The sequence below is a fragment of the Cololabis saira genome, chromosome 18 (assembly GCF_033807715.1).
Source record: "Cololabis saira isolate AMF1-May2022 chromosome 18, fColSai1.1, whole genome shotgun sequence".
Taxonomy (NCBI): domain Eukaryota; kingdom Metazoa; phylum Chordata; class Actinopteri; order Beloniformes; family Belonidae; genus Cololabis; species Cololabis saira.
The window spans coordinates 12,158,021-12,171,661 of record NC_084604.1 but is presented as its reverse complement, the minus strand read 5'-3'; the positions used below and the strand labels follow the sequence as shown (position 1 = coordinate 12,171,661).

General features: G+C 42.2%; 2 protein-coding genes across 5 annotated transcripts in view; both read right to left on the bottom strand.

Annotated features, from left to right (window-relative positions):
* Window positions 1-13,641, bottom strand: part of LOC133418595 (exostosin-1) — a 380,641-nt gene that overhangs the window by 236,183 nt on the left and 130,817 nt on the right. The gene's annotated exons all lie outside the window — the stretch shown is intronic.
* Window positions 3,192-5,652, bottom strand: LOC133418597 (uncharacterized). 4 transcript variants are annotated; one of them, XR_009770467.1, is made up of 4 exons: window positions 5,063-5,650; window positions 4,601-4,694; window positions 4,302-4,411; window positions 3,192-3,867 (listed from the first exon to the last, which is right to left on the bottom strand). XR_009770467.1 is itself a non-coding variant. In XM_061707367.1 (4 exons), exons 1-4 carry the CDS (start codon window positions 5,093-5,095, stop codon window positions 3,428-3,430), a joined length of 723 nt encoding a protein of 240 aa, XP_061563351.1. In that variant the 5' UTR covers window positions 5,096-5,652; the 3' UTR covers window positions 3,192-3,427. The 4 variants fall into 4 exon arrangements, 3 of the variants coding, with proteins under 3 accessions (XP_061563351.1, XP_061563352.1, XP_061563353.1); XM_061707367.1 differs by having other exon boundaries at window positions 3,192-3,873; window positions 4,262-4,411; window positions 5,063-5,652; XM_061707368.1 differs by having other exon boundaries at window positions 4,262-4,411; window positions 5,063-5,652.

The window sequence follows — 13,641 nt, the reverse complement described above, 5'->3', positions numbered from 1 at the left end:
TGACCAGCTGCTCTGATGTCACTGCATTTAGCAAGGCTTCAAAGTAAGATATTTCAAGCCTTTATTTGTTATAATTTTGGTGATTATGGCTCACAGTTTATGAAAACCCCAAATAAAAAATCTCAAAAAATTTGAATATTTTATGAAATCAATAAACAATTCAACCATCAAAATTAACATGTATTGAGACTATGTAATATATTAGTTTCACATTTTAAATTGAATTATTGAAATAAATAAATACAAACTTTTACACCATATTCTAATGTTCCGACCTTCACCTGTAGCTATATTTATATTTACTATAGGAGCATAGGCTATTTCAGTTGCTATATAGTTGTCTGTCTGTACAGTCGTGAAAGTTCAATGCTATTAAAGCACTTTAAATCAAAGCATTTAGTTTTTTTTATATAAAATAAATACATTTCTATGCCGTTTAGAAATTTTGGGGATGTCCCTTTTTTAGCTCCTGTGCAGCGCTGCTGAAATCAGGCGTTCTTTATTTCTATTTCTGAAAGGTGGTAAACCTAGAGGCGACTTGCCGGGGGCCGCGTTAACGGGTCCCTGACGGGCGCCGCAGCTGGGGAGATCCGCGAGAAGGTCCCGGCGCGTCCAGAGTCGCCGCCGCCATCCGCCGTACCCGATCCCCCCCACCGGGGTGTCCACGCGGTGCCGGACGGCGCCCCGCGAAAACCCCCGCCCGACGACGCGCCAACGCCGCTGGTCGAAGGCCCCGCGAGGCGGGCCAAACGCCGCACCTCCGGCGGCGAGGAGAGGGCGACAGGGCGACGGAGCGACTGCTCCCCCAGACTACCCCCTTGATCCAACACGCCCTCCTATTTCTGATTGGCTAATACCAAGGCTCTGGCTCGCTTAATTGGTTTACAATAGCGCCAGTTTAATGCCTGTTATGGTTCCGCGTTACACCAACGCAGAGCCTACGGCGTAAGGTACGCGGGACGGTGCGCCTCGCCGCGTAACCTACGCCGTAGGCTACGGCGTAGGCACTGCGTCGATTTAACGCAGAACCATAATTCAGGTTTAACATGATAACGCACGTGCAAATGTTTTTTTGTTCTTTCTTTTTTTCTCTCCTAATTTTCGAATTGACGGAAAACCGTCTAGAGACGGAGAACTTTAATCCCATTGGGATTGGGGCCCGCCGGGTCCCGCGGGACCCAACCCAAATCTCGCGGGATCGGGCGGTTTGAATTTTGAATTTTGAATTTTGAATTTTGCTGCGGGCGGGAGCGGGATGAAAAAAACCGTCCCGCGCAGGGCTCTAACTGTCACCACTCCATAAATGTTTACAGTATCTTAATTTACTTAAACTAAATAAAACTTGACAACTATGATGATCATTAATCATTTATTAACAAAATATCAATCAAAAAATATTTTCTCCAAGTTCTATTGAACATTTGTAAAATTGCATATGCATTCAACACCAATAAGAAAAAAATATATTATCAAAATGAATCCATAATGTGGAACAATACGCTCTCCAAGTATAGGTTTTTTGCTAGTGTTAGACCCCGTTTCAATAGAAATACATCTGACGTTAACTACTTGCTGTCAGTTGCAGACAACTTCAGATAATGCTTTGAAGACATCGCAATTTCCCAAAACTAAATATATACCACACATGGCAACGAGTGTGCCTCGCCAAGACAAGTTATGTAATTAAGCAGTAATAATATATAGCTGTCACAAAAAAGCTCGTCTCGTTGTGCACACCATTTGGGAACCACTGGGCTAGGCTTCGTTTGGCGGTTAAAAGTACAGTGCAATTTCACAGAAAAGGTTCTTTGTGAAAAACTTACCTGGAAAATCCTGCTGATTTTTTCAGTTGTCATGTCCTCCTCCTTCAAAGTCACACGCTTTGCTCCTCGAAACAAGACGTACTGCTCCATGGCTGATGGCGGGCTGACTGACTTCTGGTCCTGTCGTCAGTGTTGCCAACTCCTAAGTAAGGAAAGTCTCTATTGGCTGTCCCAAAAGTCGCTAGAAGTCGCTAAATGACGTCATCGCCTAATTTACATAATTGGCAATTTGCATATAACTGGAATAACGTCGAGGGTAGGGTTGCCACCCGTCCCGTAAAATACGGAATTGTCCTTTATTTGAGAAAAAAATGTTGCGTCCCGTATTGAACTAATACGGGACACGATTTGTACCGTATTTTCATTCACTTTTACACCATATTCTAGTTGAATTATTGAAATAAATTAACTTTTACACCATATTCTAGTTGAATTATTGAAATAAGTTAACTTTTACACCATATTCTAGTTGAATTATTGAAATAAATTAACTTTTACACCATATTCTAGTTGAATTATTGAAATAAATTAACTTTTACACCATATTCTAGTTGAATTATTGAAATAAATTAACTTTTACACCATATTCTAGTTGAATTATTGAAATAAATTAACTTTTACACCATATTCTTCACCTGTAGGCTATATTATACATTTGGGCTGATGTGGACATACATAGCATAGGAGGATATTTCAGTTACTAGTATGGTTGTCTGTCTCTACAGTCATGCAAGTTCAATGCTATTAAAGCACTTTAAACTTTAAATCAAAGCATTTAGTTTTTTCATATAAAATAAACACATTTTTATTCAGTTTAGAAGTTTTGGGGCTTTTTTTTGGCTCCTGCGCTGCTGAAATCAGGGCGTCCCTTATTTCTATTTCTGAAAGGTGGCAACCCTAGTCGAGGGAGAGACAAAAGTGAGTAAAAAAACACCCTAAATATGTTTAGAACTACAAATGTACAAAAATAATTTCAACATTGAATGAAGTTGATAGTTATTTAAAAAAAATTAAAAATGATATGAGATTTATTGTCCATCCTGCATCTCACATTATCACCATTACTTTACAGAAACCTATTCCCACTAATATGATAAAAAGAAAAACATTAAAAGGCATATAATGCAAAATACTGTTTTTTAAAACTTAGTTCATTATTTTTAGGTAAATTCATTATTTTTATTTTAGGGTTTGTGGGGATTAATATATCTATAATATTACTGAGTTTGATATACAACACATATAGTGAATATATGTATATTTGTGCAGAATATTTACAGCTGTGGAAGTTGGATGTTTGTAGCTTTAAAAAGAGAAAATAATCAATACATTTACACAATCAGTGAGAAAAAACAAATAACTCTGGTAGTTTATTAGCAAAACTTTAATAGTCAAGTAAATCATTAATGGCTGATATTCAATTCATAGTCACAGCTCCAAATCACTGATGAGAAAATAAAAAAATGTCAAGACTTGATGTTATTATTCAGAACCCTTATTTCTTAGATTTTTTCGGAACAACACTTTTGCTAAGGTTTGTGAGACTAGCACACACAATAACAATATCATCTAGAAGGTCAGCCTGTGACAGTTCTTCCATCTCCCTATAACACGTTCGACATGTATCCTGACACGTGACAGTTGTCTTGATGTGTCGACCTCCTGTGCAGAAAGTTGCTGTTTGCCTTTGGTGAAAGCTGGAATGTGAAGGGTGGCACCATGAGCTGCAACCTTAATTTCATTAACACTATCAAAAGATGATCCTGTAGAGACAGCTTGTTGCTGAATATTTTTACACTTCCTGCAATTTTGGTGCACAACCAGTCAAAGAGCACAGATGTTATTCCAGTGATAAACAACAGTTGTACCATGTTGCACTTAATATTTGAGTATGAAAATGTAGACTTCTTCAGCTCCTCTTTAAGTCTCTCATTTTCATCTCGCAGCTGTTGATACTTTTCCTGCAGGTTGACGTGGTCACTCTTCAGCTCGGTGTACCTCAGGTTCAGGTCATTGTATTCTGTCCTCGTGACTGGGATGTCCTCTTCAGCTTTAGCAGAAAAGAGAACAGTTGAGAATTGAAGACGAGATGGATGGATGGATGGATGGATGGATGGATGGATGGATGGATGGATGGATGGATGGATGGATGGATGGATGGATGGATGGAGAGGTGTATAGAGAACATAAGAGGGGCATTGGAATCAGAAGGACAGTTGTGAATAGGAGAGGAGAAAAGGACAGGGACAAGGAGATTTTATTTGTCACATACATAGACCTAAGATTAATTGCAACTGTGTTAGTCTACACTGTGCATAAATATGGGTTGTGAAGAAAAGAATGGATGTGGAGATCAGCATAGGGGGAGAATACTCAACATGGTTGAACCATTATACATACAATGAGACTTGAAATGACACAACAGTGGCTACACTTACTAGGACTGTGATCCATGCTGGCGACTTCCTCTGGAGTTACTAGGACTGTGATCCATGCTGGTGACTTCCTCTGGAGTTCCAGGAGCAGGAGCAGGTTGGTTTGGTGGAGCAAACAGAAGTCTTTCACTCCATTTCTTTTTTCTTTGGTACCTTCACATAAAAAAACTCAAATGAACAAAAATACTGATCTCAAGCTGTAATACAATACATTCCCAACTTAATTATCGGTTATGGTTTGCTTAATACCAAAATAAGTAAACCCTTAATATTCATGAGTTAATCATGTCATTAGGCTAAGCTAAAAACACAAACAGCTAGGTCTCATTTATTGTATTTTACCTTTTGATCTTTGCATCAGGGTTTTGGTTTTGTTTAGTGTATGAAAAAATAGAGGGCACAAAATCAGGACTCTCGTGGTCCAGTGACATCTCACCTGTAAAAAGAAAGATACACATTAGCCAAATAACACCAGATAACCACTTTTCAAGTTTCTTAAGTGTTCTGAGATGCTCAAATCAGAGAAAAGACAACCAGGGCACACATCTTAAACAACAATGATGCTAGAGCGTTAAAGCTGTTAAGTTAGTGGAGCTGCTGTACACCCATGGATCTATAATATTAATAATATTAATTATTATTATGTACACCACACTGAAGCTCTCAGCTGTATGAGTTAGTACTAGCACCAGTAGTAAACTTACAGTCTATGGTAGCAAACACTTACAATACACTTACTCTACTTACAGTTACTCAATTAAAGACATTCAAGTAAAGCTAAACCAGATAGCCATGATAACTCACCAGATATGAAATGAGCACTGCAAACGCGGGCATTCTTGATGATCCTCGGTCCAGTCGGTTCTTTTACTTGCAGCCACAGCCGCTACGGTGCTTTTAAATGGCCTGTTTCCTCTGGGAATTGCAAAAAATGTATGTTCCTCGGGATTTCTATTTGTACACCCGTACACACAACAGCTGGTGGGCATGTTGTTCTTCTATAACGTTACTGCAACTCCAAAAACGCAACTTAAGAAACAAATCTTCCCTCGCTCTAGTCAAACTCATACAACTTCTTCCGCTTCTTCCGCCGCGCCGCAACAATGGGCGCGCATCCTGTGCTCATTTGCTGCAACGTGCAGGAAAATATCTTTGTACGTCAAACCGCTGTGGAACAAGTCCTTAATCAATCTTTAAAAAATAATCCTTAATGTGTTGTTCCAGCGCCGCCATGGTAGCTATGGTTACTGCCGTAGAACCGCGTACAGAGCCATTTCCGGGTCACGTAAACCCGACAAATTAAATATTAAAATCAAATTCAGTTCTGTGTCCCGTTTTTCGATTTCGTATTTTTGATCTGTGCCTAAAATTGAAATATGAAAAACCAGCCGTTTTTCCGTTTTTTTGTTTTTCATTATAAAAACAAAAAACAAAATAACCAGTCACTTTTTCATTTTTTCGTTTTTGATTGGCAATTGAAAATGGAAAGAACGAATGATACACGGATTCAACAGTTACCATTTTTTTATATTCCTCTGGTTGCTTAGATAGCAAGTAAAAAGAATCAAATAGCAACATGTAATATAAATGTCATAAAAATGTTGAACAACTTTTTTCTTTTCTTTTAACAATGTACTTGAATAAACAGTACTAAAGGTGTGCTTAAACTACATAAACGACTGTCATACACCAGTGACAAACAGATGGCTAGTGTGTGTGTGTAGATGTGTGTGCGTGTAGATGTGTGTTTGTGTGTACTTCAGAAGCGTGAACTCAGCAGGTTACCCGCCGTCTGGCAGCCGGCGCCCAGGGGTTTGACAAATAGGATCTGGCCCAGTGCTGCTTCTTATTAGCAAGATTTGTATGGGACCTCACCTGTGAATTGCTTAACATTTGAATGTGATCGAGGGAATTCACCTCAACCAGCAGAGTCAGCACATCTCAGGTTGGCAGCAGCTAATGTTTCCCTTACACCTTTGATTGTGATATTTTAACCCCTCTTTAGACTATATTCATACCTGTCAAGTCCTCGTTTTGGCCAGGAAACTACCGTATTTTAGCCCTCTTTCCCTCCATCCTCCAATATAAGTATTTTCCTGTAAATTTCCCATTTTATAATATAATCATTTTTAAACTGCAAACTGAATTGTAACTAGTCTTGTGAGAACTGCCCCCTTTAGCCTGGGTGGCAGTTCTCGCGAGGTTTGCGGCGACAACGGGAGCAAACTCGGAACAACAAATCAGATAATGGATGGATGTAACCAGAGAGGAGACATTTCTGCCCAAAAAGTGAAGACTTCGTGTAAATATCTCTAAAAATGGAAAACCAAATTTACTTTCCTAAAGTGGAGCAGGATGGCGCTCAGTTACCAGTTCTGAAAGATGTGTAACTAAAATTTTAGTGTCTCTCACGGGGAAAGAACCGATGTCCGTCAGCACCATCAGAGAGCCACATGAATGAAAATGACAAATTAAAAGAAAATGTAAATCTTTCACTTGAAGACAATCGATGTGTATATAAACTTAAAATATTTAAAATAAATACAATAAGTGTGCTTTAGTTCCCCTATGTGTTTTCATTGAGGCTCTATTATAGGAATTACATACATAGGAATGTCCACAGCATTTCAGTGTCAACAAAGGTCACTATCAGGTTCTGAGCTCATAGTTGTAGTTTGTAAGTGGTTGACAGGTAGATAGTTTAGATTTCTCGTAAATCTGTCTTAAAATTAAAAAATGGTCCTTGGTTGGGCTGGTGGGACACCGACTGAAAATTTCCCGTATTTCTAAATTGAGGAAAGTCAAAGTTGGAATTCAAACTTTTAAGGAAGTAGGTTGAACATCAGAATACGGCCACTTCCCTTTACTGACATCACAGTAGGTAATGCTGGTAATGTAGTGCCATTTATGACTCCGCTTACAGAACTTCTTTTGTACATGTTTAGACATAAATGTACAAGATCGTAAGCTATTTTGATTAACAAAAATGTAAGGATCTGTTACACTCTGTCGTATTTGCTGGTTTTCTACATTAATTTGGCACTAAACGTGTACTGATCATCTTCTGTCACATTTATAAACATGATTAATAGACATTTTAAATGTCCACTCTCTGACTTATGCTAACAAACTCATTAAGCTTGTCATCATAAGCTAACGCTAACTGTTGTAATTTATCATGATGATTTAACACAGCCTTCAGATGTTTACAATGCCGGAGTTAAAAGTGAAGCTTCAACATAAACTTGGAATCAGTTGTTTGCTCAAGCAGGTCCTCCTTCGTGATAGTAGAACAAATAAATGTATCTGAATCTGCTCCGGCCTCTGAGTGCACATAAACATTGCTCATCATTATCAGACCTTAAAGCATGAATGCGTTATATAAACTATAAACTTCAGAACAGGCACCTTCAAAAAAATATGTGTTAAATGTCAGAATAAAATAGGAACACAACATATACAGTACGTATATCTTTCAGATTATGTCCATGGGTTGATTAATCCTTCTGAATCGCTGCCCCAGCGCTCCAGGTTCCGACCAACATGACCCTGGTGACATGACGGACGTCTCTCAGTCGTCATGACGACAGTATGGGACGAATACTCAAGATAAAAGCCAGATCCTCAAAATATCCCATAACTGTGTCTGAACAGACAAATATTAAAATACAATTTGAAGCGAAGAACCGGTTTCTCTAAAGTTGTCTTTTTAGAATAAAACTAACATGTCACTGAAAGGTTGGTTAGTAAGAACTGGTGTGAATCAGCAACATATGAATAAAGTTTTTATTGAATGTTTAGGCAACTTTCAGAGTCTTATATCCAGGCCGGCTGCAGGTGCTACAGGACTGCAGAAAGTGTTTCTCCAGTGATGGAAGCTGGGACCTAGACCGGTCTCTCCTCCCGGTGATGGGGGCCGGGACCTAGACCGGTCTCTCCTCCTGCGGCTGCAATATTCCGGTTTGCAACGACTTTGTTCTTTATTTCTCATGTTTGCACCTCAATAATCACGTTGGCACAACTTCAGATTCAGATTCAGATTCAGATTCAGACGACTTTATTAATCCCTTTGGGAGGTTCCCTCGGGGAAAGTAACATCTCCATCTCACTCACTCAACAACAACAACCCCCATATAAAAGATAGAAATATATAAATTGAACTATATGAAATAAAAAAATAAAATAAAATAAAAATATATGTGCATATGAGCATGTTTGTGTACAGGAAACATGTATAATATAACATATACTTATATATAGAATATGTATGTATGATAGTAATAATATATATTTGCTATACGATATATAACAATTAAATATATAAGTAATAAAAAAGCCGAAAAGGCAGATTGTATGATAGTAAAGTAATAATTGCAATATATAATTTACTCTGAATGCTATAGTTATATACTAGTAGTATAATATAATATGATACATGTTTTCTGTACACCACAATATCTGTTATGAAAATATTGCACAAAGTTATTGCACAAAGTTATTGCACAGTCCAGTTTGTTGTTGGTCAGACTGACTGACTGGCCCCCCACAGTCCCTCTGTTCTTCAGTTCTTCTTGGCCCTCCTGCACGGCACGGGGGACGAAGGAGTTCCTCAGTCTGTTGGTCCTGCACTTGGGGAGGAGCAGCCTCACACTGAACCGGCTTTTCCGGTGGCTGGCATTGTCCAAGATAGCCAGGAGTTTGTGCACTGTTCTCCTCTCTGTGACTGTCTCCCGTTGAAGTGAGAGGTCACATCGCAACTGGTTGAGGTTGTGAGAGGTCACCCTTTGAAGTGTTCCCTCCCCTTGCTGGCGACCACAGACTGATAAAGCATCCCCAGGAGCTTCTTGCAGATGTTGAAAGATCTTAGCCTCCTCAGGAAGTACATCCGGCTCTGGGCCTTCTTGTACAGCTGCCTCATGTTGCTTGTCCAGTCCAGCTTGTTGTCCATCCACAGCCCAAGATATGTATAGGTCTGCAGGACCTCCACCTTCTCCGCTCCTAACAGAACTGGTCTAGGACTGGGTCTGTGCCTCTCGAAGTCGATGACCAGTTCCTTAGTCTTTGAGGTGTTGAACTGCAGGTTGTTTGTGTGGCACCCCACCAGGCTCCTGTACTCCTTCTCTACCTCGTCTCTGATACACCCCATGATGGCCGTGTCATCTGCGAACTTCTGGATGTGACACATTGCAGAGTTGTAGCAGAAGTCTGCGTTGTACAGAGTGAAGAGGATGGGGGACAGTACAGTCCCCTGTGGATATCCAGTGCTGCTGACCACAGTGTCAGACGTGATGTCCTTCAGTCTGACATATTGTGGTCTGTCGGTGAGGTAGCTGGATATCCAAGCAACAAGGCAGGGGTCCACTCTCATCCTGGTAAGTTTCTCCTGGAGTGCAAGGGGTTGGATTGTGTTAAAGGCACTCGAGAAGTCCAGGAACAGAATCCTCACAATGCCACACCCATTTCTAGATGAGAGTGGGCTCGGTGTCGGAGGTAGAGGATGGCATCCTCCACCCCTACCTCTGCCTGGTAGGCAAACTGTAGTGGGTCCTCAGCGTGTCATACCTGAGGCCTGAGGAGGCTGAGGAAGAGCTGCTCCAGAGTCTTTCGACCGGTGGCACTCACGTCACACCTGATAAAGTCATTCAGCTCGCTGGTGTTGGGCATCGCCCATGTGAACTCTGGACTTATAAATGTGTATGAACATTTTGTAAATGTGTATATTCAACAAACTGCTCAGCTGAAAATCGGCTGCAATGTGCCTCCTGGTGATCTCGGCCGAGATAGTCCGTTTACGACCCCCACTGCCTAGCACGAGATAGTAAGTTTACGACACCTAGGAGGGGGATCAGGCGCAGTATAGCCCCCACAAACCCAGCAGGGTTCCCGCCAGACCTGGAGGAACAAAGGAAAAGACAACGCAAAGGGACCAGGAACAGACTCCCTGGGGTGACGACACCAGGGGGGGTTCAGACTCAGTGGAGCCCCAGGAAGCGAGCCCTGAAGGGGGGGACTGTCCCTCTCAGTAAAACCGCCCCAAGCCCAAAAGCGGGAAGCACCCAATCACTTGCCAGGGGCTGGTGACATCACGCAGCCCGCGGAACTCAAACTCCCGTCCTGCCCAGTGCTCACTCTTCCTCCCTCAGCCAGCGGACCGGACAAGACGTGCCTGCCGACGGTGCAGCCGCTGCCGCATCTACTCCCCGAGAGCCTGGGGTGGGGGGGGAGCCGTTCCGGACCTGCATTAACAGGCCGGGCGTAAAATCCGATACCAGAGCGCGGCGCTCTCAACTCTCTGTCTGCTAACTCCTTTCTTCCTTTGAACACTTTCCCCACACCAGGGACCGTGCGTCCAGGACGACTGCTCCGCCAGAACCCGCCGTAGAAGCTCCAGCCTTGGACCCGCGAACCCCTCCCGCAGCCCGGCGACACACACAGGACGTGAGCCGACGTTCCGAGGGAGGAACCGGCCCCCCCGTCGCAACGAGGCCGGTGTTGAGGCCGCGGTCAGGACCAGAGAGCCGGCGTGAGGCGCCGCTGCAGCAACTGTTGCCCTTTTCTTTTTGAAGTAGGAGCAGGACAGAGACTGAGGGACCGCTCGCTATCGGAGCATCCCCGCCAGAAGTGATCGGCGGTGGGGGCAAAGCTGAACCGGATCTCCCCGACACCGGGAACCCCCGGCAGAAACCCGGTCACCACCGACAGAGCCCGCAGCCCAGATCCAGAATCCAGAGGAGACGTGAGGTGGCGTGTGGGCGATCAGTCAGTTAGAACGGTGTAAAGCTGAACTTATGTTTAATGAGATTACTGTATGCGTATTACTGTACGTTATCATTATTGTGTTCTTTATCATCATTTTTATTATTGCTTCGATTTCTTTTTCCCATTCCATGCATTGAACTTTCATTTTTTTATTGATTGTTGTTTTCCTAGTTAATTAATTGTTTTATAATACTTAAGTAGTGTGCCGTCAGGATTTATTGGGTATCTATTCACATCTTCTTTGATACCCGTATGTAAATAAATTCTGATTGATTTTTTTAACGAGTGGTTGTTGTTATTTCATGCAAGATTTGGTCACAAATTGATTTGTTTAAGCAGAGCCTAGTGTTCGGATATCACGCCTTCATTGTTATTCTGTAAGATATAGTAAGATTTGCTGTTCTGCAGGATAATTCAAATCATAATGAGACTGATTTTCTGCTGTTTAGTTATCCAATTTCTCTGCTTAAGGAACAGAGTGGTGCCCCGAGGATTTTATTTATCATATTGATCATTTCAATTTGATAAATAGTCAACTTTATTAATTATTAATAATTATTAATAAAATTATTAATAACCCTTCGATAACTGGACAGCCAAGCTACCCGAGTTGCACAACACTGGGCTTATTCTTCTTTGGAACCGGAACGATGCATGAAGTCTTCCAGAGGGTGGGCACTCTCCCGAGTTGCAGGCTCAGGTGGAAGACTCGTTGTAGCGGCTCTCCGTGCTCAGCAGCGCAGGTCTTGAGGAGCCGGGGACACACCTTGTCAGGTCCTGCTGCCTTTCGGGGCCGAAGCTTCCTCAGTTCTCCCATCACCTGTTCAGCAGTGAAGTTGGGAGGGGGCTGTGGAAGGGAAGGGAGGGGCAGGGGGCTGGTGTGGGAGGAGGCAGGGTGAGGGGCTGCCTGCGGCCGCCAGGGAGGAGGAGAGTGCTGTTGTGCTGTGTGAGTGGAAATGCACTTGGAGAGAGGGGAAAGAAGGTAGCAGGAACGGTGGGGGGTGGAGTGGAGTGGAATGGCTGAACCTATTGAAAAAGTTGTTCAGGTCGTTGGCTCTCTCCACACCTCCCCCCTCTGTGCTGGTCCTTGCTTTGTGTCCTGTGATGGTTCTGACACCTTCCCAGACATCCCTCATGTTGTTCTCCCTCAGCTTCTGCTCCACCTTCCTCCTGTAGCAGTCTTTTGCCTCCTTCAGGCAGCGGTTCACCTCCCTCTGTCCTGCTTTCATCTCCTCCTTGTTTTTGGTCCTGAAGGCCGCCTTCTTCTTGTTGAGGACAGCCCTGACTCCCTGTGTTACCCATGGTTTGTTGTTAGGGTAACACCGAACAGTCTTGGTGAGGGTGACCACATCCCACAAGGTGAGATAATCTGTGAGACAGTGAGTCATCCCCTCTATGTCCTCATCATCATGTGCACCCAGCAGTACATCCCAGTCTGTGGTCTAGTAGTCTCTCAGCGCCTCCTCTTCTTCAGGAGTCCATCTCCTGATAGAGCGAGTGGAGACAGCCTGCCTTTGGACCAGGGCGGTGTACTGGGCTGTATCTACAGCAGGTTGTGGTCTGACCTGACCAGTCGGGGCAGTGCGGTGTCTCAGTATGCCTCCTTCACGTTGGCATACAGTAAGTCAACTTGTCTTTATTTCTGCAGCAGGGGAGTATCAGATTGTGATGCTTCAAGGATTAGATATAAATTCATCCTGTTCACATTGTTATACTTTGTTTTTATATTTTTATTAGGGGGTAAGGCACAGTTGAACAGGAATAAACAAAAAAAGATATACAGTCTACCTCCTTTTTTTTTTTTTTTTTTGGATTAAGAACAGAACAAAAAATCCACACAAAACAATGACAAATACACGAAAATTATTATATTCTTATATATAAGTAATATTTAAGTATTTAAGCTAAACAGTATGAATTAAAAAAATAGATGAATAAAAAGGGGGAGAAAAAAAAGAAAACAAAAAACCCAAAGCAAAAAAAAAAAAAAAAAAAACAACCCAAAAACAAAAGAAAAGTAAATAAAAAGATAAATAAAAAGGAGGAAGAAAGAGAGGAATGAGAGAAGAGAGGGAGGGGGGGGATCCGTCAATCAGGAGGCAGGGACTGGAGAGAGTGGAAGAATGTAAGAAAGGAGAGCCACTTATTATAAAATTTGTTGCAACTACCCTTCAGTGAATATTTAATCTTTTCCAGCTTCAGAAAAAACATGGTGTCGTTGAGCCACTGGGTACTAGAAGGAGCCTTAGTCGACTTCCAGTGGAGAAGAAGGTGGCGTCTTGCCAGTAAGGAAGTAAAAGCCAAAATGTCTATTTGATTTGAAGTAAACCGGCCATGGTCCTCTGGGAGCCCGAATATGGCAACATGGGGGGAGACTTTTATATTCACCGAGAGTATTTTTGACATGGTGTCAAAATAATTCCACCAAAAGCGAGAAAGTAGTGGGCAAGAGTAAAACATATGGGTTAAATTGCAGGACGAGGCATGACATTTGTCGCATTCGTCAGTGACACTGGGATAGATCTGTGAGAGTCGAGCTTTAGAAAAGTGGACTCTAAACAGTACTTTAAACTGTATAAGTGTAAGACGAGCGCAGGACGAACTTGTGTAAATTTTTTTAAGAG

Excerpts from the sequence above, each read along its gene's own strand:
- LOC133418597 (XM_061707367.1), bottom strand. The coding sequence starts at position 5,095 with ATGCCCGCGTTTGCAGTGCTCATTTCATATCTG. Across the intron at positions 4,412-4,600 it reads CCTGATGCAAAGATCAAAAG|GTACCAAAGAAAAAAGAAAT; the intron begins GTAAAATACAAT and ends TTTTATGTGAAG. Across the intron at positions 3,874-4,261 it reads CAGCATGGATCACAGTCCTA|CTGAAGAGGACATCCCAGTC; the intron begins GTAAGTGTAGCC and ends TTTCTGCTAAAG.